Below are 27,499 nucleotides of genomic sequence, written 5' to 3' on the forward strand. Positions count from 1 at the left end.
GCTGAGTTATACTCTCACTTATACTGATGCATCTCCACTGAACCAAGTGGGGGCTTCACTCTTGTACTTGAGAGCAAAATTTTGACCAATTGTTTACAGTAACTGCAACGGGAAAGTGAACATTTTAAGCGTCACTAGAAGGCAGAGCAGTACCAAATCAATTTCTGTTATTCCCTGTACAATTTATTCTGTTCTGTGTAAGAAAAGCATAATTCCATCCATGCTATCTTTATGCTAAGGTGTCCTTCCATCTGTATAATAATAATAAGTACATGCCATTCGTAAATGTAGAACAAATGAAAAATTTAGCTTGCCTGGCAAACAAGAGAGGTCTATTTATCTTATATTTTGTATGATCTCTTCACTACTACTTTTTACCAGTAGACATCTCCAACCAATTCCTTTTTAGGAAAAAATGAAATACCCTAACTCCAGAGTGAAAAGATTGCTAGGTGCTGCAACAAATCTCTCCCCATCTCTCTCATAAATGATTTAGTTAGTCTGTTGCTCCAACAGGTGATTAGACCTAGAACTTACAGAGCAATATATTCATTTTTAATGTGGTTCTCTGACCCTCTAGATACTGGCATCTCCTGTTGTACTGAATATTTTTTGGAAAAGTTTCTTTCAAAAAGCACCATTGTTACATATCTTAGAGGGCTGTTCAAAGATTCAACTGTATTGTTAACACTTTGGATGTCATATGTAGCAGAAAGCTAGAGTTAAGGACCCTGCACTAAACTGTTTTCAATACTGGTGTGGAAAACTTCTCTGCGGCTCCTGCCATCTAGACCAAGCTTTCTGTATCTCCCTACCTTCCTCCCATTTTTCAAACCTAATCTTAAAACCTTGCTTTCCTCCCCTGCTTATACCTTCTGATTGCTCCCTCCCTCTGATGTTGGCCCTATGATTGAATAATTTATTTGCCACGAAATGTATTTGTATCACTGCTTTCTGTGATTTATACCATATACTGTGGAATTATTTGGTGCTGTAAAGCAGTGATCCTCAACCAGGGGAATGTATAACCTTTGGGGTACACAGAGGTCTCCATCTAGGTCAGTATTTCTCAATGTGGGGGTTGTGACCCCTGGGAGGGGGTCACGGGATTGGTTTAAGGAGGTTGCAAATGCAGGGCTAGTGTTAGGGGGTAGCAAGCAGGGCAATTGCTGGGGCCTCATGCCACAGGGGGCTGCTTGAAACTATTACATGCTTCAGCCCCAGGCGACGGAGCTCAGGCTTCAGACAGGCTGACAAGTGAAAAACAGGCTCAAGTATCACACTGAAATGTAAGTACAATGTATTCCAATCGATTTATTTTCTAACTATATGGTAAGATGAGAAAGTAAGCAATTTCTCAGCCATTGTGTGCTGTAACAGTTTGGAATTTTTATGTCTGATTTTGTAAGCAAGTAGTTTTTAAATGAGGTGAAACTTGGGGTATGCAGGACAAATCAGACTTCTGAAAGGAGTACAGTAGTCTGGAAAGGTTGAGAACCACTGCTCCAAAGTGTTTGTGAAACAGTTTTTGTGCCATATTTGTCTGTGGTGTAACTCCATTGGCCTCAGTGGAGTTACATCACAGAGGAATGGTCCTGTACAAAATAAGGTTGTGGTGCACATTTAAACTTAAGAGGTTCTGGTGAGGGGAAAGGAGTTGGAATATACTCAGAGGTCCCTACAGCCCTTAATCATAGTCAATTTAATGTATCCTTTAGGTGTGGAATTACTCAAAGGTAACCTCTCTAGCATACATCAGTCCTGAGCACTTCAGTGTTAGTTGTTAATGTCCCCAAAATTATCCCAATTACATGTGCTTTCCAGAAACTCAAAATACCCCAATCAGTGTGGAGACTCTCTTTCGCTATTGCACTGCGGAGGGATTGTTCTCTCATCGAATATGTTTGCCATTAATATTAATGGGAGCTTCCAGCATGAATTGACCAGAGTAGGGCCTAGTAGAGGTAGTAAATAAAAGAGGCCCTTATCAACATACAAAACTAAAGAATAGTGCTGTGAGCTAACTCCATTTGGGAATCTTTTCATTGCTATGAACATACATAATCGAACTCTTGATCTGGAGGATGTTAGGGTGTAGAACTCTCTACTTCAGAACATCTGTCTCCATCTGATTCCCACTTTTTTTAAAAAAAGGTTAAAAACACTTTTTTTCAAAAGTGATATTAGTCTTCCACTGTATTTTAGGATGTTTTCATTAAAGTTTATTGTTCCACACTTAATTGGTACAAATGCTTTTGCAAAATTTCCACCACCTTGAAAAAGCTCATTAGGTTCTTTAGTAAATATTGTTTTGTATAATTTTTAGAGCTGAAAATTCACAGAAAATGATTGATTTAGCATAGTCATGCTTTTTTGTTTGTTTGTTTGTTCACAAATTGTCTCTGAGCAACTTACAAAATTTATTCTCTGTTCAAGTCATTTGTTGACTAATTCATGGTCTATAGAGTATCTATGAGAAGCTTATTGTGAGTGTTCAATATTCACAATTCAAGTTGTGTGGGTTGGTTTTGATTGGACACACAGGCCACATGATATTTTGTTTACTGACTGGAAATACATAACACTTAGAACCTGGTTTCTAGTATAAATACTCACATATACACATTCAAAATTCACTCTAAAATTCACTGATTCCATAAACATACTTCCTAGAAATTAGTTGACTGGAATATTAAGATAATGAACAATAAGTGGAGCAAAAATAGCTCAGAAAATTCCTTTTATTCCTTTTTTCCCCCCAAGTGTATATTCACAGAACAGCGTTAAGGTTCTCGTCCATTTCTAATTAGCCACATAGGTTGAAGGATGACTTTCAAATGTACAGCATACATAATATTCTTCTTTCCTTGTTAGTTACATTTTGTTTCCCAACAAGAAACACTTTAAATGGTTATGTTAGAGTTTATTATTATATAAAGCTTATTCAGAGCAAATTTATTTTTATAGTTAAGAAATATAAAGGCACTTAACTGACTCCTTCAACTCATTCTACAAACTTTATTCCTTAGGAGTTTGTTTTGGGGTGGGTTTTTGTGGGGGTTGGTGGTTTGTTTGTTTGGTTTTTTTTTGGTATTTTGTTGTTTTTGTCTTTCATTTGTAGACCTGGCCAGAGAACTGTAGATGATCTAGAAATTATATATGAAGAACTTCTTCACATTAAGGCCTTATCTCATCTTTCTACCACAGTAAGTGTTTTGGTTGTTGTTTTTTTTATTTATAACTCATTGCCAAAAAAGGGCTGAATAGTGGTTGGCCCTTTTTGGTGGAGGTTGAGGGTCCCAGGACTCTTTCCATCCCATGCCAAGAAGCTACCCATAGTTGGGGCACCAAACATGGGCACTGTGTGTTGCCAATGCCACTTCTAGGTCTAGAAGTGGACTTTCAGCTGAGTCAGCTAAAATTCTTTTGGGGACTTCTGTTTCTGAATAGCCCTTCCTCATCTCCCTTATTTGTGACCAATGGCTTAAACCATGGTCTGGCCCCAAATCTGTATGTAATTTAATACATGTTGATCCTGACCCTGCTCCCAGTTAAGTCAATGGGAGCAGAATGGTGCCCATTGGCAAACTGTTACATTTAGCACCAAAAATGCAGTACAGAGAAAACCTATAATTCTTCTCTCTTTATTTTAAGGTAAAGCGAGAATTAGCAGGTGTTCTAATCTTTGAGTCACATCCCAAAGCAGGAACTGTCTGTAAGTAAAAGGGATCCAACCATATCTTTTTTTCTCATGTGTGGTTTTAGACAAGTATTTAAATTACTATGCAAAACTTGAATACTCCAAAGCTGGCTGTTCAGAATATGTGAGTGGCCAGTTGCAAAACGTCTCTGGATTGCTATTTGGACTTCTGTGCCCACTAATGTTTGGGGGTGTTTGTATTTGGGGTTTTGGTTTGGACTCATCTCTAATTAAAATGGATTTTAGTTGTATCATACACTAATGAAAATGTTATTCTCATGGTATTCAGAAGCCCAGCTTTGTGTATAAAAATATTTAAAATGCGATTGTTTTGAACTTTTTATATAGAGAAGCACTGGAAAATTAATGTCAGGTTCTCAGCACTTTAAGTATTAGGGTTAGATCACTCAGCATCCTGTAAGATCCAAATCTATGTATCAGTTAGCAATTGATAACATAAAGTTCATAAAGACACCTATAAAGAAATGGCAAATTACAGCTGCTTCTAGTATTGTCTTAGAAAAAAGAGGGCTTCATACAAATATTATAAAATTATTAGTATTCTTTTTTTGTCTCAAATCAAAAGAAAATTGCTTTTAAATCATAATCTGACATTTTTCAAGATAGTAAGATCAACTAAAATGACTTCAGTGTAGTTATTTTATATTGGTGTAACTGAGGGAAGAATCTGGCCCACTTATGCTAAAAGGCACCTATATTCTCAGCATAAAATCTTTTCTCTTTTTTGTAGTATTCAATCAGGGAGAAGAAGGTACTTCTTGGTACATTATCCTAAAGGGATCGGTAAATGTAGTCATTTATGGCAAGGTATTTTTGAAAACCTTTTATTATTCTTTTTATTACTGGGACTGTAAGAATAAACTTTCCTGGAATACAGTTTGACTTACAGCAAGATTATGTTGTTTGGGGTAAAAAGTAGAATATTGTTTTCAGATTTTAATCAAGAAATTATTCCAAATTATTTTATTTATGATGCTTTTACGTGACTGATGTATAATTTCAGGACTATAATTTGCTTGTATGTTTACAATTTCAAGACTATAGACCACCTTGTACTACAAAGTGGTTTAAGTCAAACACAAACATTATGTCATAGCATACCGTCTCCAAGATACTCAGTGACTCCTTAGCTAAATATCACACATATTTAGCACTTAGCAGTAGTTACTGCTTTAATTGCAATAGTAGCTGTCACACCATAGTGCTGACATTGTCTGAATATAGCTTTGTTCTCATTCACTGATAAACTGCCCCAAGTTATAGCATCATAATCCCTATGTAGCTACATTCAACACAGCAAAAAATAATGCCCAAATTCACATGTAGGCTACCTCTACCCAATGAGCTGTGGTGTGATTCCCCTGCTCCCGTACAGGTGCTCACACTAGCTCTCATCGAAGACTAGCAGTGTAGCTGCAGCAGCATGGGCACCGGCAGCAGAGGCCTGGCTTTGCTGTGCTGAAGACGTACTCGCTGGTTTCAGGCAGGTTTGTACTTGGCACAGCTAGCTGTACCTCCTCTACCATTCCCTGTGCTACTGGGGCTGTGCTGCTCTTTGTATTCGAGCTAGCGCAAGTATACATACATGGGCAGGGGAGTCGCGCCTAGCTCATAGTGTAGACGTAGCCACATCCCTTTGACTTTCCTAGCCTTAGCTAAGCCCTGTGGCCACATCATGGTTGCCACAGTCCTTTGGGGATGTAAGATCAACTGCTTCCTTCTGGGTTGTTGCTTTGGTCTATCGTATGGGCCCATTGCTCTACTGGGAAATGATTCCAAGACTTGTATTTATTCTCAGATCTGCTGCCAAATGATTCTGGCAGTCATAGTCTGACACTCCCTGGTTCCAACCACTAACCGTCAATTAATGGATCACCTCTTTTATACCTTCAAGGCCGTTTTTGCCCTGTTCTAAAGGCCAATGCCTTTGGTTCACCCTACTTCATCTATCTAAACAGATTCTAGCTTTGTGAAATCTATCGAATTTTTATCCTGAAAATATCATTAAATCTCTTCACTTTTGGTTATGGGGAAGGCTAAAATCCTTCTTAACTTTTCCTTTTTGCAGCCTGAGGTTCACCCTAACTTTCTCCTTTTGTTCTGCATGCTGTTCTTACTCTCCATGAACAGATCCAACACCATATGCTGTCCTGTCAGTTTAACTCCACCCTCGGGCTCTCTGCCCATTGGCTAGTGGTTTTCCACTTTTCTCTGACTGGTCATTCATTCACAAGTATTACCATTTGTGAGCATGATCACATATGAACCATCATATGTTAGCTTAAATTTTATTATCGCTTCACAAAGTATAATCATTTGTATACAGGAACTTTAAATACAAAAAAATATTATTCATCTTACCAACCTTTTACCATAACATGGAGATATAATTCTGTATTTCCTTTTATGCCATTTCATGTCTAATTATTTAAGCATGTATAACTAATGTTGAAGAAGCTATATAGGTATTTTCAGTGTAATTAATGTGTCACCTCTCTTTAGAGTATTTTAATGTCCTTTGATAAACCATTAAAAATGATCCCTTTAAGTATGTTTCCATTTTAAATAATATATATATATGTATAGTACTTTCTGAATAAATTGACACAGATTGATGTGCATTCTTCAACTCTCCCCCCACAAGGGTTCTCCCATTAAGTGGCTTCAAATGGTCTGTTCATGTGGGTAAGGATGACTCACACTAGTAAAGGTTAGAAAACGGAGTGAAGATATCTACTACATATTCTGCTTTCGTACCAGGTACTTGGAGGAAGGTACAAGAATCCCTATAGTGGTCAGATAGGAAATAACCTGCTCATAGAGGAAGTTACTTCCTAATCCCTGACAGTTAATAGTCAATTTATGTCCCAAAGCATAACGGTTTATATCCCTTCTAAGAATTTTTTTTATCCTATCTCATGTAACTGAGCATTCTCTCCTTAACCATATAAATGTCAAATCCTTTCAGAATCTTACTGATCTTTTTCACCTTAGTGATACATTGTGGCAAAGAGTTCCAGAGATTAATTATAAACTGTGTAAAAAGAAATATTCTTTTCTCAGTTTTAAATATGTTGCCTTTTGATATTATTAAATTATCCTTCATTCTCTTGAGAAAGGGTATATAGATAAAAGTACCTGATTTTTACCTTCTGTATGCCATTCATTATTTTCTATATCACTGTCATGCCTCTGATTTCTCTCCTCTCTAAATTAAACAGTCCTAATGTCTTTCTTCATATGGAAGCTTTCCACACATATAATCTATTTGTCTTCCATCTTCGGACTCCTTCTACTGGGAAGTTCTAAAGGAATCAAAGAAAGTTACTTTTGTAAAAAGGATAAATAGGATGACCCAGGTAACTATTGACTGGTTAGTCTGAGATTGATCCTGAGCAAAATTCTGGAAAGGCAGATATGTGATGCAATCAGTAAAGAATTAAAGGATGATAGCACAACTAATGCCAGTCAGCAGGGTTTTATGGAACATAGGTGGTGTCAAATAAACATGATAGAATTTTTGATTGATAAATGTCACTGATAAAGTATCTTAAATTTCTGCAAGAGACAAGGTGGGTCTTTTATTGGGCCAAATTCTGTTGATGAAAGAAACAAGCTTTCGAGCTACACAGAGCTTTTCTTCAGGTCCGGGAAAGATACTCAGAGTGTCACAACTGAATACAAGGTGGAATAGATTGTTTAGCATAAGTAGTTAACCCATATTTTAAGGGATCCTTCAAGGTGAAGTTGGATATTAACACCCCTCTAGTCATCGGAGAAAAAAGACTAGACAGTATCCTGAATTGCAGTGACAGTGAAAAGGATTTTTCTCCTATGACTGAGGAGGTGTTAATGGGTCACTTCACCTTGAGTGGTCTCTTAGAATATGTATGCAGTGGTGGTGTAGTCATGTTGGTCCCAAGACATTAGAGACAAGGCAGGTTAGATAATATCTTTTATTGGACCAACTTCTGTTGGTGAGAGAGACAAGCTTCTGAGCTCTACAGAGATCTTCTTCAGGTCTGGGAAATATTTCAATGGACCATTCAAGGAGAAATGTCCATTAACACCTCTCCAGTCATGGGGGGTGTAAGGAGAGAAAAAATATATTCCCTCACCCACCTTATCTCTCTTAGAATATGTGTTAGCTACTTATGCTAAACAATCTGTTCCACCTTGTATTTAGTTGTGACACTCTGAGTACTTTCCAGACATGAAGAGCTCTCAGTAAACTCGAAAGCTTGTCTGTTTCACCAACAGAAGTTGGTCCAATAAAAGGTATTATCTCACCCACCATGTCTCTCTAATATCCTGGGACCAACACAGCTGTAGCAACACTTAAATTTCTTCTGGTCATTTGACTTAGTCCCACAGACATCTGATAAAGAAATTAGCACTATACAAAGTCAATGTAATCCATATTAAATGGATTAAAAATTGGTTAACTGACAGAAATAAAATAATAATCATAAATGGGGACTCATCATCCTATGAGGGCACTTCTAGTGAGATCCCACAGCGGTCTGTTCTTGGCCCAATGCTATTCAATATCTTTATCAATGATAAAAAATAAGATCATTGCTGGTAAAATTTGCAGATGACACAAATATTTGTGGCATAGTAAATAATGATGGTGACAGGTCAGTTATACAGACAAATCTGGATCGCCTGGTAAGATGGGCTTATTTGAATATATACCAAATGTAAGGTCATCTATCTAGAAACAAAAAATGTAGTATCCTGGGTAGCAGTGACACTGAAAAGGATTTTTGGGTAATGGTGGATAAGCATCTGAATGTGAGCTCCCACTGCAATGCCATGGCTAAGAAGCGGGACACTATCCTTGGACACTATCCTTGGATAAACAGGGGATATCAAGTAAGAGTAGGGAATTAATATCTCTGTGTATGGCATTAGTAAGATTATTACTGGAATACTTTTTAAAAAGTTGAAAAATTGGAACAGGTTCAGAAAAGAGCTTTAATAATGATTTGAGGTCTGAAAAACCTGTATTCTAGTCAGACACTTAAGAAGCTCAGTCTATTTAATTTATGCAAGAGAAGGTGAAGAGGTGACTTGATCACAGTCTTCAGTTACTTCCATGGGGAAGAGTTTTCTGATAGAAGATGGCTCTTTAATTTGGCAGAATCGTGGGGAGGACGACCTGTTAGTACTCTCCCTAAGTTGTTGTTATTTGAGAAAAACATTTGCTTAAAGGGAGATGTTTGCGAGAGACTGAGGAATCTGGATTCCAATAAACCTACATTTTGAAAAGTTAAGGAGACAAATGACTCTGAAACATTTTAATGTCACCACTTATTTCTTCCCACACACAAACTTCCATATAAAATCCTACACATTGAACTCTAAGCCGTGCCTCAGAAAAACTAGTACATCACTCAAGTTTCTCTATAGAAAGTTACAAAAAATTGTACTGTACGGTGGAAAATAGTACACTTGGCAGATCTGCATTCACCCAGCACTGAGAAAGATTTACTAGTCTGTAATTCGCAACATCAGGCCATTACCTTTTAGAAAACTAAAGTACAGCACTGGCTACCTTCCAATTCTCTGGCATAGTAGTTGATTTTAATGAGAGAGTGTATATTTTTATTAGTAGCTGAGCCATTCTGTTCTTATGTCCTTCAGAACTCTTGGATGAATACCATTCAGTCCTGGTGAGCTGTCACTCCTCCATTTCATCAGGATTTTTTGTCTGGGCCTTTACCACCATATTCACTTATATTAGCTGATGTCTTTATCTGACCTGTGTGCTCCTCTGTACCCGTCAGTTTTCCTTCAATTCCTACTTTAAATAACCCTCCAAAACTGTCAATTTTTGTGACAGCAATCTGTTCTCATTTTAGTTAAGGTAAAGCCCAGAAAGTATCCCTAATAAATTTCCTCTTTATGAGGGAGATTTTCACCGGTGAATATGGAAGCTCTTAAAACCTTTTGACTTTTAATGGTAGTTCGGCACCTAACTACACTTTGTGCCTTTGAAAATCTCCCCTGACATTTTCTCATGCTGGACCTGAATGTGGAACTCTAAGCATTTCAGTGAGAGCTACCATAGAGGTCCCAGTATTAAGGCTTTTTCTTATTCATCCAGATTTAGCTTCTAGGTCATCTCTCACTCCACCCTGTGGGCCCAATTTTCAGCCTGTTAAATCGGTGTAACGCTGAAGTCAGTGGAGCTATGCTGATTTACACCAGCTGAAGATCTGGTTCTGTCTCTTTAGTGTCAGTAGATAAAATGACCAAGCAACTCTCCAGCCCTCACTAGAGGCATATCTAGATGTCTTGTGAGCTCTGTCATCTATATAGCTGGTAAGTCACTGAACAGTTCTCACAATCATCACATATCCAGCTATTCATATTTCTAATGATCAAATCCTCTACCACCAATCTGTTGACTTATTACAGTGGTTTTCCCACCTCCTGTGAGGACCTCCTTGGTATATGAGGAATGATCAGCCTCCTTTACCTAAACTGGAAGATGGAAATTTGTACCTCCATTCCACCTAGATTCTCCTATCATTAGATCAGGACATCCATCATAGGCATGTGTGTTAGGGAAAAGAGCAGAATAGGTAACAGAGACTGACACTGTTGGAGAAGAGAATTTCACTCAAAATCTGTTCTTCAGTAAACTAGATCTGTATTTTGCATGGTCTCTTTTTGTAAATCAAGAGCTTGCTGTCATCAGCAAGGCCAGAAGAGTCCTTTGCTCTGAGTCTAATTTCAGAGAGCAAGCCCATTCTTTTCTGTTCTTGCCTTTCTCTGGTAATAGTAATAAGCAGTTATCAAGTATTGTTTCCTAGTCATTATTTTTGCTGTTGATTTCCTGCCAAATACATTTGTTTTAATATTGGATTTTGAAGTCTGGTGTTTGCACATGGCATTTCAATGGGATGAAGTATAATGATGATTTTTGTGTATAAATGTTTTGCTGTTTCTAGGGTGTTGTATGTACCCTACACGAAGGAGATGATTTTGGCAAGTTAGCTCTAGTGAATGATGCTCCAAGAGCAGCGTCTATTGTTTTACGAGAAGATAACTGCCACTTCTTGAGAGTAGACAAGGAGGACTTTAATAGAATACTTAGGGTAAGTGTTGGGTAAGACATGACACGAACACCGGTCCTCTGATATTTGCCACCTCCAGTGGCCTGCTTTCTAACCTTGCAAACATTTTCAGAACCTGTGTCATTAGTATCAATAAATGACAATCAACCCAAAGCATCATTTGAAATAACTTGTAATTAAAGAAGAGAGACGTAACATCCTAGAAAAAAAAACAAAAACACAAGTAGTACATTAAGTAAACTACAGAAAAATACATTGACCCCTTCTCAAAGGATCTGGAAAGATGTACAGGCCCAATTTTTGTGGTTATTAATGTTAGAAGAAAAGCTCAGTTGTGGTGTTTATAACTTGAACGTGGGCCCAGATGATCTGATTGTGATTGGTTGGGAACATCCCACAATACACAAGGCCAGAAACATCATTACCCTACATTGGAAAGTCTATGTGCCTGCTGGAGTGATGACAAAATCAGCTCAGATAGCACTGTACATGAAAATTTTCTTGCTGCTACTGAGTGGCACCTGAACTAATAAGCAGTGAGATGCTTTAGGTACTGAGACCTGGTTGGTCTTGGAGAGTCCAGTTGAGTTTTATGTAGCGCTTGCTGTCTGATTTTAGCAGGATTTCAAAGACTGCACTGATGTACTAAAACCTGGGTGCCAGGTTACTTTTCATTTGTGTTTAAATGTGCACCAGTTTTGGCTCTGTCTTTGTTTTACTTGTATATAAAATTGTTTCCACCCTACACTCTGAGTAGCTCTAACAATTTATTGGGCTAGGATTTATAATTCTTCTATCATCCTTCCAAAAGAACAGTATTTAAAAATGAATGGTCAACAAATGCCAGATTATGGATAATGATGATCATGGAAGGGCAGGGGTTGAAATGACTACATTTTAAAGGTGAGGAGAAGGGTTGGTTCTGGCAATCTGCTTTCTTCCCACCTCATACCTGTGATCCCCTTCCTAGAGGCTGCTGCACTAGACTTCCCCGTGATTCTCCACATGCCCACCAGGAGAGTCCAGTTACAGATCCTCTTCACTCTGCCTGCAGGGAGAAAGGGTGCAGAGAGGGAAACAAACATAGGAAGGACCAGCCACAGAGACTTGGCTCCTCAGTTTTTGTTGAAGTTATTTGAAAGTCATTCATTTTTAAAAAGTAATTAAGCAGCCAAGTCAGGTGCAGTAACTGTATTAAAAATAACTTGTCTTGCAGGATGTTGAAGCAAATACAGTAAGACTCAAAGAACATGACCAAGATGTCTTGGTATTGGAAAAGATCCCAGCAGGAAACAGAGCTTCTAATCAAGGAAACTCACAACCTCAGCACAAGTATGTTTTCATTCAATAGTGCAAATGTCAGACTGTGATTAACCTTTTCATACAGTATTATTATCTAAACAATAGCATATTCTCCCTTTCTGTGGAAGAATTCAATGTATGTAAGGGTTGTTGTTTTTTTAGCATCAGCTAATCACATGCCCTGTAGTGCATAATATATCAATTTCCAGCTACGCAGTAGGTGTACAACTTTACACAATAATTCTCTAAGGCTCTAACTGTAAATATTCATCTCATGAATGACTTTTAAATAGATTGCACATGGGGAATGATGAAACCCCATTAAGCAGAGCAATTGTGTAAAATGCATGGGGAAAGTACATTGTTTTGTTACTAAGTACAGATGTTTCCTCTTTGGATTTCAGATTCAGGATTTGAATAAAAATTTGCTAGGTTCAATTTATACACAGTGTGAAGAATTCAGACAGGAAAGTAACTCCCTGAATAGGCTTGCATTATTTTCTATAATATTCACCACATTTCCCCTGCCTTCTTACCTAGAAGCAGGAAGCACCATTCTGAAATGAAGTAAGAGTGTCCAGGGAAGTCAAGTTATCAATATTGCAAACGAATGGAACTGCTGGAAAAAATCCCCAAGACAGGGGCTGTGAAACTTACTGGTTTTCTACACTTGAAAAATACAGTCAGGTTGTATTTCAATAGTTTAAATTCCCCAGCACAGAAGTAATGACCTCATGCACACACATTTGCATCCACATGCATATTTTGCATTCACATGCATTCACATGTAGAGCTGGACAAATACCTGGCAGTTCTGAAAAAAAAAATTGGGTTAAACTAAAACTGAAAATTTGGGGTGGGGGAAACGGTGAATTGAAAAAGTTAATAAAAGTTTTGTTTCTGGTTGAATAAAACATTTAATTTCTGGGCATTTTCAAAATAAAAGCAAAGGAAATAAAGCGTGATGTTCACAAAATGGCCAGAAAAGCTGGTACCTCCCTTTTAACCTTTAGTCCAGTGGTTAGGGCACTCATCTGAGATGTGGGAGACCTGCTTCAGTTCCCCTTTCTATGTCTTATGTGGAGCAGGGAATTGATCTCGCATGTTGCAGGAGAGTGTCCTAACTCTAGGCTGTGGCAAAATACAGCAGGAGATGGCAGTGATTTCCCCCCCCCCCTGCCCCCAAGTATTGTCATTTCACAGGAATGTTGTGCAGTTTCCTTGGACAATAATGGATGTGTCCTTTGCCATCATGTATCCAGTAAGGTTGGCATCTCTACCACAGCTAACATTATGTATTGAGAAGTACTGGAGCCTTTTTTCTGCTCCTCACTTTTACTCAGATAAGGAACTCGTTTTCCTTCTATTTTGAGGGATTTTTTATTAGTTAAGATGAGACTTAAATTAAGTGCTGGCACTGCCCATTTTTAGTACAATTTTCCTCTGATGTGTGATTACAGCCCATCTGTTACAGTATTTATAATGATATTTTATCTGTAGGGATTTAAATAAAGTATTCCTTATATTTTTACACACATTTTTCATCTGCTGTGTAATCTGTCATCACACCCTATGACTAAGTTATTAGACCCAGGCATTCCCTCTCAGCAAACAGTTTAGTTTTAGGGCCTGTAAAAGGGTTAGCACCCACCTCTCATGTGGGCCCCCTTTTCTTTGGCCAGTAGTGCCTGCAAACACAGTTCTTTTTCAGGGGAGGGGAGCACCCACCTCTCATGAATGGCCCCCTTTCTCTCTGTTAGGTTTGAGCCTGCTCTGGGTTTTTTTGTTCTTTCAGCGGGGTGGCAACCGCCTCTCGCGAGCATCCCCCAGCTGCTGGTTCTCTCAACTGGTTTTCGGCAACTCAGCCCTCCGTCCAAGCTGCACACGCTGTCCCCCACTTCTGGGGTATACAGTCCTGAGTTCTTATCACGGCCCTGGTATGGTATAGCTCTTAGGCCTCTTCCCAGAGGCACTGCCTTCTTCAGACACTTAGCCGGGGCCCATCTCGGTACCCTCAGCTGGTGTCCTTCTCAGCAGCCCTCCCTAGATTCAGTCTGTAACCAGATCAGTGGAGCCCATCTTGGTACCCTCGTCTGGTCTGGCCAGGTTTTGTGCTCAGTCCCCTGGGTTCAGCCTGCCCCCAGTGACCTTTAGATGGCTCTGCTGCTATACTATCCAGCCAGCCAGGCACCCAGTCTTTGGCAGTCTTCGCTGGGCTCAGTTCTGTCTGGTGAGCTCTCTGCGGTGAGCTGTCCACAGTCCTGCTGTTCGTCTAGCCAGCCAGGCACCCGATCCTCCCTCGTCGAGCTCCACACAGCAACTGAAGGCTCTGCTCAGCTGCTTGCCTTTTATCTGGCCTTTCTGGCCACTTATTGGTCACTTCAGCAGCCCCTCTGATTGTCTGCTCTTCTCTAGATTGCCTAGGGGACTCCTCGCTGCTCTATTCTGGGACAGGGTGATTCAGGGCTGCGAGGCCTCCAGCAGGAGGCCTCTGAGCCTAGTCCACCCTGCCACAGGGCCAAATTCTTTAGTAGTGTAAATGAGTGAAACTCAGTTGTAGTCAGTGGAACTGCACTATTTTATATCAGCAGGGAATTTGGTCCTCTAGATTTTACCCATTTTGCTTTTTGTGACTTGATTGTGACCACATAATTTTGCGCATTTCTTAAACGGTTCAATGAATGTTTTATGCAAACATATTTCAAACACTGGATTTCTTGAAAACTCTTTGCTATGAGTATTACTTCTAGTATCTGACATTTAACAATTCAAAATTTGAACAGATAAGTCATATAGTATGTTTGTGCTCCCTGGCTAGATGAGGGTAGTTTTCAAAATCAAGCTTCCAGGGTGAATACTTTCAATGAAAATTCGAAGGTTGCTTTTCAGAAATATTTTATCAATTTTCTTAAATATATTGTTTCTGTGAACACTCCTGCCAGCGAACATTCACAGAAAGCAAACACAAAAGGGTCAGAAGCAGAGAAAAAACAAAATGGCTTAAAATTTAAGCATTCACAAATTATTTTTTCAGAGTCCAGCTTATTCTACTGACAGAACGTTTGATAAAGTATTTTTATCTTAAACCTTTTAAACTCAATTAGTACTTGTGAGTGTGACATCTCTAGTTTCTGCTAAGAGGTAGTAAATGGAGTGAGTGGCAAACGTTAGGTTTCAAAGTCCATATTTAGACACCTAAATAAGTGCTTGATTTCCAAAATGCTGAGTCTTTGGGAGTTAGTGAGTGCTCAGTGCTTTTGAAAATCAGGCCACTTATTTAGATGCCTAAGTCAGGAATTTAACTGTAAGTACCCACCTTTGAAAGTCCTGGTCAAAGCATTCTGGCAGTGGCCATGCAACCTTCCCCATACTGCCCCAGCAGTGTTGCTCAGGCCTGAGCCGGAGGGCTCACCTCTCTGGCTGGGAGGGTGGTTCGTTCTCCCTGTCCATTCAAACCTTAGCTTCTCTGCTGAGACTGTCAACAAAGGTACCAATTTTGATGTGGGCACTTTCTCCCTAGGAAGTAAAATAAGATAAGCAAGTGACTTTATATAAGATACTAAACTACCTTCAGACTTTTGATCCCTACTAAATTGTATAGAGGTGAAACACTGTGTAGTGTATTGTTAGTTCCCTGAGACATCCTGTCAAGAACTATTTTTTCTCTTCTCTTAATCTTAAGAAAGGCTCCATTTTGGGACCAGATGCCCTGAACTGCAGTTTGGGTCCCTCCCCGCCCCCTCGTCTGCTGCAGCTCACTGAGCCACAGTTTCAAAGAATGACAGGCTTGCTACGGAGAGCTAACTCTGAAGTTCTCTCTTCCAAGCTCTAAGTTCTCTCTTCGTGGGTGATCACACACATGCAGTGTTACTGACTGACACCTCTCAGAGCGTTGCTGCTGTCTACAGTCACTGTAGGCCACTTCGTTACTTCGTTTTCACTTTCATATTCAAAGTGCAGCAAACTGGGTTCTCTCTGCCTCACTCACCTACAGACTTGGTTAGTATCTCTACAAGGATGTGCACTGGCTTAACAAGTGTTTGTGTTCTTGGGACTTCAATACAGTTCTTCCAAAGGGGCTGGCAGGTAAAAGAACTGTGATGGTCAGTGCTCAAAGTGAGGAGGAGCTCACAGGAGCTCAGCTCCACCACTTATTTCTCAGCAGGAGCAGAACACCTACACTTCTCCTAGGGTTTCGGGGTTTTTTTTAAGTTTCATACTTTTTCACTTCAACGTGGAAGAATGATGCAAAGATTGAAAGAATGAAATGGAAGATAAAAAGAAATCCTATTCACTAGGAAAGAAGGAAAGAGAGGACAGTTAATCAGTGCAGCTCTATTCTGTAATATCCTCTGCTATAGTGCTGGAGTGGTACATAAATCTTGTCAGTGTTCCCTGCAATACATATGATAACCTCACTGTCCGTATCTCACAAGATTTACTGTTAGAAGTGGTGCAAGTACTGAAGTTAAGCAGATACTTATTTCCTGCAGTTACCTAAGGCAATTGGCAAGTTTTGAAGTTCCACCGCTGGAGGTTACTGTCTGCCACTATGTCCTTTCCCCAGCTCAGACCTGCAGTACTGCAGGCATTCGTTTGCTTTCATTGTTTTCCCTTTGAGCACTGATGATGATAAATAGTAGTGCCCATCTTCCCCTGAGAGTTACTCTGTTTAAATCCATCTAAAGCCTACATTTTCAGCAATTTTGTTGTTGCTGAGATTTTTGTCCTTGATAATACTTAGCACTGACAGTGTTTTTCGGAAAGGTCTGATTCACCATTTCTCTGCTCCAGTTTTACACCAGTGCAACTCCATTGAAATCAATGGTGTAAAACTGGAGTATTGCAGTGGAGAATGGGGCCCTTTATCATCTTAGACCTCATGGTAAGAAGGTAAGTATTATTGTTCGCATTTTACAGATGGGGAACCTGAAGCAAAGAGGTTGAGTGATTCTTTCCCCTGGGCCACACAGAGAGTCCATGTCAGAGCAGCTATTTGCTCTCTTGTATTGTTCTTGACTTCCATTCCTGTGCTCAGAAGTTTTAGGTTCCACTTCTCTCTAGTACCAATTATTTCTTCAGTTGACATTTTCATTGTGCTTTTAGAAAATTAATTGCTTCTTTTCTCTTCCACAGGTATACCGTGATGTCAGGAACTCCAGAGAAAATTTTAGAGCACTTTCTAGAAACTATGCGCCTTGAATCAACTTTAAATGAAGCGACAGGTAGAATTATCTGACAAAAGCTGTATTTCTATTCATAAATAAGATAGGCTCTCGAGATGTAAGTGAAAATGTTATGCTTGGGAATGCAGCCTTTAATTATCTGCAGAAATTAATCTAATCAACATTTAGATACAAATTTTAAAAAGCTGGGAAATTCAAAATTTAAGACGATGATCCACCATCCTTATTTAGGGTTTGGAGTGTCTATTGATAGCAAAGCAGCAAAGTCTCACAAGATGTTGTAATACAGCCAATTGCTTTTATTGGTCACAGCTATGATGATAAATGGAGACCTGCCATAACCCAGTGACGTTGCCACCACAGAATGTACTTGTCATGACGCATGCCACATAATACTATGCACTAACCTTGATCCCTCCTGCATCACTTTAAATTTCTTTATTATACTTTTTCAATGGACTCTTATTCAAACAAGGAATTCAGCACCATCAAGGACCAAACCCTCTGCTGTGTAAATTGCTGCAGCTCCATCGAAGCCTACGGAGCTGCAGCAGTTTACACCAGCGGAGTTGTCAGATTCAAGAATGTGTGTGTCTGCTATCTTACGCCTTGGAGATCTTTTCATTAAAGAAAAGTCAAGAAAAAAGGATTTCTCATAATAATAGTAGTTGTAAACTGGCACAGACAATTTATATTATGTTACTGTATATCAAGTAGGACACCCCTTCAGTAAGCAAGTTTTTGACCTTACAGATCATAGAATCATAGAATATCAGGGTTGGAAGGGACCCCAGAAGGTCATCTAGTCCAACCCCCTGCTCAAAGCAGGACCAATTCCCAGTTAAATCATCCCAGCCAGGGCTTTGTCAAGCCTGACCTTAAAAACCTCTAAGGAAGGAGATTCTACCACCTCCCTAGGTAACGCATTCCAGTGTTTCACCACCCTCTTAGTGAAAAAGTTTTTCCTAATATCCAATCTAAACCTCCCCCATTGCAACTTGAGACCATTACTCCTCGTTCTGTCATCTGCTACCATTGAGAACAGTCTAGAGCCATCCTCTTTGGAACCCCCTTTCAGGTAGTTGAAAGCAGCTATCAAATCCCCCCTCATTCTTCTCTTCTGCAGGCTAAACAATCCCAGCTCCCTCAGCCTCTCCTCATAACTCATGTGTTCCAGTCCCCTAATCATTTTTGTTGCCCTTCGCTGGACTCTCTCCAATTTATCCACATCCTTCTTGAAGTGTGGGGCCCAAAACTGGACACAGTACTCCAGATGAGGCCTCACCATGTCGAATAGAGGGGAAAGATCACGTCCCTCGATCTGCTCGCTATGCCCCTACTTATACATCCCAAAATGCCATTGGCCTTCTTGGCAACAAGGGCACACTGCTGACTCATATCCAGCTTCTCGTCCACTGTCACCCCTAGGTCCTTTTCCGCAGAACTGCTGCCTAGCCATTCGGTCCCTAGTCTGTAGCTGTGCATTGGGTTCTTCCGTCCTAAGTGCAGGACCCTGCACTTATCCTTATTGAACCTCATCAGATTTCTTTTGGCCCAATCCTCCAATTTGTCTAGGTCTTTCTGTATCCTATCCCTGCCCTCCAGCATATCTACCACTCCTCCCAGTTTAGTAGATGGTTAGGAAGCATGAGTGTAAAGGCATTCTTAAATAATTCATAGATTAGTAGTGATATAATCAGTGCATCAGCCTGTGTGCTGAAAGATTGCATGATGACTTTTAACTTCTCTGTTTTAATTGCTTTTGTGAATAAAATAAGCTTGCCATACAGTTGCATACTCATCTAGCAACAGAAGCGGGGCATAGGGACTTCATGTCTGAAAACATCTGATGGCAAGTTTACCATCCCTATCCTTTAACTTTCTAAATAGTCTTAAACTTTTAAATTGTTTCAAAACATTTCTTTTCCAAAACATCCAGTGGCAAAATTCTATATTTCAGCCTGATGGCCTGCAAAACATCACATTTCACAAACAAAGTCATTCTTAAGTGGTAGGGGCACAAACTTCTGAAACCACTGATTTTTCATTTGTGCAATTCTCTTAAATTAAAAACAACTAAACCCGTTTGTTTTGTGAATTATACAAAGAATACTCTGGCTGAGGTCCATAGGATTTTATATACTTCGAACAGAGAGACACTTCCAGATGCTAAATTATATAAAGAGTGGAAGCAATGGTACAGTATGGATAGCACAGCTGTCACGCCATGTTTTCCTTGATAGCCCTCCATTACAAGATCTTAAATTGTTGTTGCACTATAAAAAGTGGCTCTATAAAATGGCTCCCCGGGGTAATGGGTTTATTGTGCTTCACTGATTCCATATAAAATTTGCTTCGTTTACAATTAAAACAAACTGCCCACCCTCAGATTTATGCTGGGCTCTGAAAGCCAATCCAGATCAGTCCAGCTTATACATCATCACAAGTCCAAGGGGTAAAAGATGCCCTCATTTACACCAGTGCAACCCCACTAACATCTCATTGGGAGGGAAGAGGTATCTCTTCAGTTGCCAGAATGTAGTGCATGGTATAGTTAGACCTTCATTTCTTTCCAATCTAAAAATGTTATATTTGTATTATTAATCTCATTATACATCTGTTTTCTATGTTTAATTCAAATTTCATAATTGTGAATTGATTTGAATCAAAATATAAATTAGATCTTTGACTATCAATCTACTTATTTCTAGTCTTTTGCTGATGCCAACTGGAGTCAGCAAGGAATTCTTCCCCATCTTAGTATTCTATTTGGAATTGTTATGCTGATACATTGATAGGTGCTTCCTAGGTACCAAGATGTAGAGTGCCTCATTCTCATTACACTGACGATCTTAGTGTACATGAGAATTATGCCCAAATATTTTACTGTTGTACGGGAGTATTGTGATGTGTGGGATGCCTTCTTCTGAAGTATTTATTATAAGCCCATTGAAGTCAAATGGATATAAATGTATGCTTAAAATAAGGCACATGCTAACGTACCTTGCTGAATCAGAACCTTAGTGCAGTATTTCATGGCAAGGATTCATTTGATGCAGACTGTGTAGTAGTACATCTACTAAAGCAAGGCACCTATCAAATCTAGAAGTATAACAACAGCAGAATCAATTCCAAGAAGGCAAATAAATCATTATTTCATGATAAATACATAGATTCTCTGTACTCAAATTTAATACTGTACCCAAAAAATACAAAACCGAGTCAACTGCTGACCTCTTCACAGTCTTCAGGAAGTCAATGAGATCTTTAACTGAAAGAAGCATCATTGTTATGAACCCTGAGTTGTTTGCAAGAACTTAACTTTCTGCTTTATTTGTTTTTCTCTTCACAGATTCTGTTTTAAATGATTTTGTTATGATGCACTGTGTTTTTATGCCAAATAGTCAGCTTTGCCCAGCCTTGATGGCACAATATCCTTTTGTGATGAAAATTTTACATTTCTTTTAAGATCATTCCTATTAGAAAAGAGACAGATACATTCTGAAAAACTCATAGCTCTCCAAAGACAAGTAAAGTTTAATGGAGCCTCACTTTTATGGCCTACCTCCCAGTGTGTGAATGACAGAATACTCATAATTAGGCTTGGAAGGATTAGATTTTTATTGGTAAACATTGGTAATGTAGATTTCACTGTACACACACAAACCAACAAAAAATATTTCCATCGATAGTAATCAACATTAAATGCTGCTTAAGAATGTAAGAGTTTGATTTAAGGATATTTACTTTGTAGGTTTTGACATGTGATGTTGATAATTTGTGTTTTAATGGATATAAAGCTTTAAGTTTTTGAATCTCAATATCTGCAGTCATTAAATAATTGTCTGCCCCCTCACCATTGCCTGACACAAGCCCCATAATTTCTTGCAACTGTGATGATTTAAATAGACAAAAAATATTTAAAATGCTTAAAACCCATAATTTTCTCAAATGTGAACATTTAAATTGATAAAAATAAATGCTTAAAATAAACATTGTTAAATAAATAAACATTGATAAATAAATAAATGCTTAAAATAAACATTATTAAATAAATAAAAATTGATAAATAAATAAATGTTTAAAATAAACATTGATATTACCTGTCAAAATTATTTAAAACGGTTTTTTTTGCCAAGCCTACCCATGTATGTTTAAGCTGCCAGCAAGTGGTACATGTGAGGGTCCCCCCCCTGTGATGCAACTTGGAACTGGGCTACCACTGAGCTCTCTGACTCCCCAGCCTGGACTCCCTCTCACACTGATGCTGTGACAATCTACAATCCTCTCCAGGACTTGCAGTCACACACACACTGACACAGACAAGGATACACCCACCTGTAGTTATGTGAGTGCTTCTCCTCAGCCCCTCATGAACTAACAATAGAGAGGCTACAGCCAGCACTGCTCCCCCTGCCCCAGCTCCACAGCCTAGGACCCCAGAGCTGCACCGTCTTACCCTGGTCAAAAGCCTGACCAGTAAAGAAGATTACGCAGTCCGCCCCTCCCTGGATGTGGAGAGGACAATGGACCAGCCCCCATTCCTGCGCAGATTTCCCTTTACAATTCAAACAACACATTGTTTTAGGTAAAAAATATAAAACAAATTTATTAACTACAGAAAGATAGATTTTAAGTGTTTATAAGTAATAGCATGCAGATTACCAAGGAAATAAACAAAAATTCAATCTAAATTCTCTAAACTGGATAGGATTTGAATCAAGCCATGTCTCATCCTGTTAGATAGTACAAACAGTCCAACAAACTTTCATATACAGGCAGGTTTCCTTTTTTCCCACCTGGGACCCCACCTTGCTCAGTTCAGTCTTTATTCCTAAGGTGTTTCCAGAGTTTGTGTTGTAGGGAGTGAGGCCCAGTGGTGATGTCACTTCCCCCTCTTATAGTTTTTTCCATATGGAGGGAACTTCTTTGTTTCAAGCCAAGCCCCCAACATAGTTTGTGGAAAACTAGAGGCGCTAAAATGGAATTCAGTATCACCTGATCTAGTCACATGCTCTTGCATGCTTCAGTAAGTCATGGCAGCTATTATCCATATGCTGACTGAAGCGTCCACAGGTGAGGATAAGCTTTTTCCAGGTCCCATTGTTTTCATTGATGGCCCATTACCTTGGATATTCCTTTCACAATGTGCTGGCTAGACTGGATGTAAACTGACCTATGGGAGTTAGCCAGGAGCAAACACATTTGAAATACAGATGCATAGTCAATATTCATAACTCCAGATACAAAAATGATACATGCATACAAATAGGATAATCATATTCAGCAAACCATAACTTTTCCATTGAAACCTCACATGACATATTTTGTACAAGATGCATCATAATTATATTCGCAAAAAGAAAAGGAGTACTTGTGTCACCTTAGAGACTAACAAATTTATTTGAGCATAAGCTTTCGTGAGCTACAGCTCACTTCATTGGATGCATTCACGAAAGCTTATGCTAAAATAAATTTGTTAGTCTCTAAGGTGCCACAAGTACTCCTTTTCTTTTTGCGAATACAGACTAACACGGCTGCTACTCTGAAACCTGTCATAATTATATTATAACCATATAATCATATCATTATAGTGAATATGGGGCGCATAGTGTCACAGTACATACTCATACTATGGTGAAATAAAGAGCCTGAAAACTCTGTCTTTCCTGCTAGAGATTTCCTATCCCGCAGGCTGAATTCCACTGAGAGACATTAGGTGCCTATAAGTTAAAACAATCCCTTTGGCATGATAGCTGAACTCTTAAGGCACCTGGAGTAGATGAAAGTCAGTGGTTGCTTCAGCCAGCAGTTCCTTTTTTGTGCAAAATGAAAGCAGAATAATTAAAACATCAGAACAAAAGTATCCCTAGAGTAGGTGAGTGGTCGCTGTTAAAATTGTCAGCATTGTCCATGTTACCACACAGTGGTATCTGTAATGCCAGTTTTCTCCATACATGGAATAGGAAATAGCTGTGGTTGTATGTTAACTGTAGACAAATGTTGATTGTTTTAATGGCAATCACTTTGTTATAATTATTTTATTCTGAGAATATTAATTACAAGTAGCAGAGGGTTTATCTGACTGTATTTTCAGAAGGTTTCAGAGTAACAGCCGTGTTAGTCTGTATTCGCAAAAAGAAAAGGAGTACTTGTGGCACCTTAGAGACTAACCAATTTATTTGAGCATGAGCTTTCGTGAGCTACAGCTCACTTCATCGTATGCATACTGTGATGAAGTGAGCTGTAGCTCACGAAAGCTTATGCTCAGATAAATTGGTTAGTCTCTAAGGTGCCACAAGTACTCCTTTTCTACTTTCAGAAGGTGACTGAAGTTCTTGCCAGAACATTGCTTTTTCAGTTAAATTTAATGATGCTAAACAATGAAGCCAGGAAGGGCAGAAACACATTTCATGAGTGTTTGTACTCTGTATTTCCTCTGTGACAAGTGTGGACATTTCTCATGTAATTCTGGTCATCAGTTTTAATCACTTTACTTTACTTTTCCAAATGACTCAGTTACAGTAACAATTCAGATAAGACAGCATGTGGGGACAAATGGGGTAGTTTAGATTCAGGTTGGTTGCTGCCACTCTTTCATTGGTTCTGTGCCTTGGCGGTTGGCTTATGTGACAGTTCCAGCTCCTGAATACGCAGTCTGTTTAATGAATAAGCAACATTTCTTTAATTGCCTTTGTTCTTCTTGTGGCAGGAAAGATCCAGATAACTTTTACATTTAGTTTTAACTCTTTCTTTTAACTTATAACATTTTATGAGTTTATTAAAACTTTTATTAGAGTTTGACAGGAAATGAGACTCTGTTTTCCAAAAGTCCAAACACTCCTGTTCTTTATATAAGAGCTTTCAGTTCTCAAAATAATCTTTCAAAATTAAATAACTCTTGGAAAGTCATTACCCGAAGTTGCTGACTCCACATGGCAATTTTTGGAATGATAATTTTCTTGTCTTCCTGCATTGAGTGAGGGTTTGATAGTGTACTGCCAGTAATTCATTAATTATTTCCCCATTAATGTAAATATTCTATGGTTAAATGGCTTCTTACATTAGTAATTAGTCTGGCATCAAATGACCTTACTATATTAGTAGATGAAACATCTTACTAGTCATATAACAATGATATCAGGCAATTATTATGATATCAGGCAGTTATTGCATTTAGATACAAAATATTTGCAAATATACATATTAAAAGAAGCTTATGCAACCTTAAGTATTTGAGAAACAACAAAGGTTTTCACCTTTAAGTGGAAACTTCAGTTTGAAGTAACCAGTTTCTTCTGTAAAACATTTCACACCATTTAAGAATGAATGAAGACTCTAATGTGTTTACAAAAGAAATCATTTTCAATTGGGATATTTCTAGAATTCTTTGTGTGGGTTAAAACTCAGATTTTTCTTTGAAAAGTGGGGATTCGGGGTTGATATAGGCTCACTTTACCTGTAGATTTATTGCTTGCTTTGGTAACACAATCCTGCATTCCTTTCACAATCAAGTTTCTTCCTAAAAGAATTGACATGGTTTGTCTGCTTGATGTTTGCTTGTCCTTGGGAGCTAGAAGCAGAAATCTTTTGGAATTTCTTTGATTATCTTTTAACATTTTGTCACATAATTAGCTAAGTCAGGCATCTTGGTTATGACATTCTTATTGCTGTATCTTAATATTCATTACAGATGCAAACAAGTTTGTCATGACTTAAAATAAAATTAGTACACTAATTTTATTGCTGTACATTTTGCATCAATATTGAGGTCTCCCCCCACAATGTGAACTTTCTCCTTGCAGATATTGCTCTCAGCAACACTGGTATTATTACTACACGGAGAAAATGAAGTTCACCATCCCTGAACCCACTAATTGAGAATTAACCAAAAATCTGCATTATTATACATAATTGTGACCGATCGTCTTACTACACCGGTGGATATTGCTCACCATCACTCCATTAACCCACTTGTTGCATCTTCTCTAACTCAGATTGTTATAGCTCTTTGGGGCAGGGGACTCTCTTTTACTATATGTCTATAGTGTGCCTAACAGAATAGAGCTTCCGCTCTGATTGAATCATCTAGCCGCCATAATATAAACAATAATAATAATCTACAGCAAATTTTAATAAGCATTGTGAGGAATTCTAAATTGTATCTGAATAAACAAAAAGGAAACTAAAACTTGCACTGTACAGCATTAAGCTGGAACAAATTACCATATTATCAATATCATGCACCTAAGAAAAAATGAAACAAACATTGATCAATATCTCATACCTCATTCAGTTCTGAAGGAGTTTGAGATAATGAAGGATTCACACTTTATCCAAAGACTTTAATCTGTGGAAAACAAGTCAACTGACTGGGAATGTAACAGGTGACTGGTTCTCTAAGGAGAGGCGGGACAGCTCCATCCATGACACACTTAGGTTGCCTCCCCAGGTGGAAAAAATTAGCAAAGTCATGTGACAGGCAGATCATGTGGCTAAATAGGGTCCTTGGGGATGCCAATAAAACTTCTGGAAATCCAGAAGACTCAAAGTGTGAATCCCTGAGAGTTGCCACTCAGTAAAAGCAGGGAGGCCTACAGGTTGTGAATGTGCAGAACCCGGGAAGGGCTGAAAGTTGAGCCTACCTTCCCAGCCAGAAAACAGCAGCTTCCCAAACAGTACCCAATAACACTAGTCCGTTTCTCTTTCGCATCCGCGCGTGTGTGTGTGTGTTTGTACATGGGTACCAAAATATATGTATATTAATACACACAGACAAGTAAACAAACGTTATATATGTAGGAAATGGGCTCAAGCCACAAACATTAAGGTCCAGGTATCCCAAAGTCAGGATTTGTTCATAATTGCAGTTTGGTTTGGACCATTTTTAATATGAATTGAATACAAAATCTTCAGGAAAACACACAGCTTTTAGAAGTTCTATGTTGGGGCCAGTCATGTTTGTTTCTCTCTCTTCATTTCTCAACTCTCTCTTCTCAAAAACTCTCACAAAATCTTCCATCCAGAATGTGATCATGATGTAGGGATCTTGTTTCGAATATTACACCAGTGTCAACAGCTTCACTGACTTCCGCGCCTGAAGCACTTTACCGGCTTTACCAACAACTTAGTGACATAGTTTTCAGCAGATTGTTTAGAGTTTGCTCTTCACTGCACAGATAAATTGTTGTGAACTCACGAGCCTGGAGGGTGGTGTTTTTGATTTCACCTGATTCTGAGCCTCCAATGAAAAGTGTAAAGTAGCTGTAATCATCCAATCAAAACTGTGTCTCATGTAAACACAACAACAGTTTAGCCATAAGACCTTTATACTTACATTGGGCAGCTACAGAAAATACATGGTATGTTTTGTTAACTTTATTTACCATCAGATCAACAAGAATTTACACTCCATCACAGTGATGCACATTGGCTTTACACAATTATTAGTTATTAGTGTAGTTAAATTTTGATTGTATAGATGGAAGAACAGACTCAAAACTTGCTACTGCTTCCTAGCAATGATATCTTATGTCAACATAACTGAGATCTAAGTACAGAGCTTTAACCATGTTGGTGTTAATTCATGTTTCACAATTAACTACATATCTGACACTTACTTACTGCGAAAATACATAATATTGTGTTTCTGACTGCAAACTGTAATGCATCTACAACATGTAGAATTAGGAGGTTTTCACTAACTTGCACCATGATAACATTAATAAATTAATAAAGGAGCCATTGTGAGCCAAATTAAAAATAAGCAAATGAGCAGTAAAAATTATTGTTGCCTGTGGTGAGTCAGTTAATAAGTAGGTAAAAATATATGAAATAATAAGTGTTTGAAAGGTAGAAACAGCATGAGGAAAATGACTCAGTGGAATGTTAAATTTGCTGCCTGAAACATTAGACTGCATAGCCTGCAATATATTATTTACTTCCTGTGATCCTCGGACTTAGCACTCGCATAAATAGGTTGACATGTTGTTTCCCTAGTCATGTTAAATCCATTCTAAACTAAGTTAGAATGCAGATCTCTGTTCATACTCAAAAGCTTAGCAGTCATATAACTGTCCGAATAATCCTAGTGAAATGTCTAATCTCTATGGGTATTTTTGGTCAGAGGGATATTAGAAAATTCCATGTTCATAAGCCCGTCTTTTTTCCAATTAATGCTTTATTTATATAATGCTTTATTG

General features: G+C 38.6%; 1 protein-coding gene across 10 annotated transcripts in view; it reads left to right on the plus strand.

Moving 5' to 3' along the window:
• RAPGEF4 (Rap guanine nucleotide exchange factor 4) overlaps window positions 1-27,499 on the plus strand; it is a 227,969-nt gene that overhangs the window by 159,325 nt on the left and 41,145 nt on the right. For all 10 annotated transcript variants that reach the window (XM_073305859.1, XM_073305860.1, XM_073305869.1 and 7 more), the window contains 7 exons: window positions 3,122-3,206; window positions 3,655-3,715; window positions 4,452-4,528; window positions 10,684-10,830; window positions 12,026-12,141; window positions 17,248-17,336; window positions 20,650-20,728. In XM_073305859.1, the coding sequence (XP_073161960.1) occupies window positions 3,122-3,206; window positions 3,655-3,715; window positions 4,452-4,528; window positions 10,684-10,830; window positions 12,026-12,141; window positions 17,248-17,336; window positions 20,650-20,728 (654 nt within the window). The remainder of the gene's footprint in view (window positions 1-3,121; window positions 3,207-3,654; window positions 3,716-4,451; window positions 4,529-10,683; window positions 10,831-12,025; window positions 12,142-17,247; window positions 17,337-20,649; window positions 20,729-27,499) is intronic.

The sequence above is a fragment of the Lepidochelys kempii genome, chromosome 11, assembly GCF_965140265.1.
Source record: "Lepidochelys kempii isolate rLepKem1 chromosome 11, rLepKem1.hap2, whole genome shotgun sequence".
NCBI lineage: Eukaryota > Metazoa > Chordata > Testudines > Cheloniidae > Lepidochelys > Lepidochelys kempii.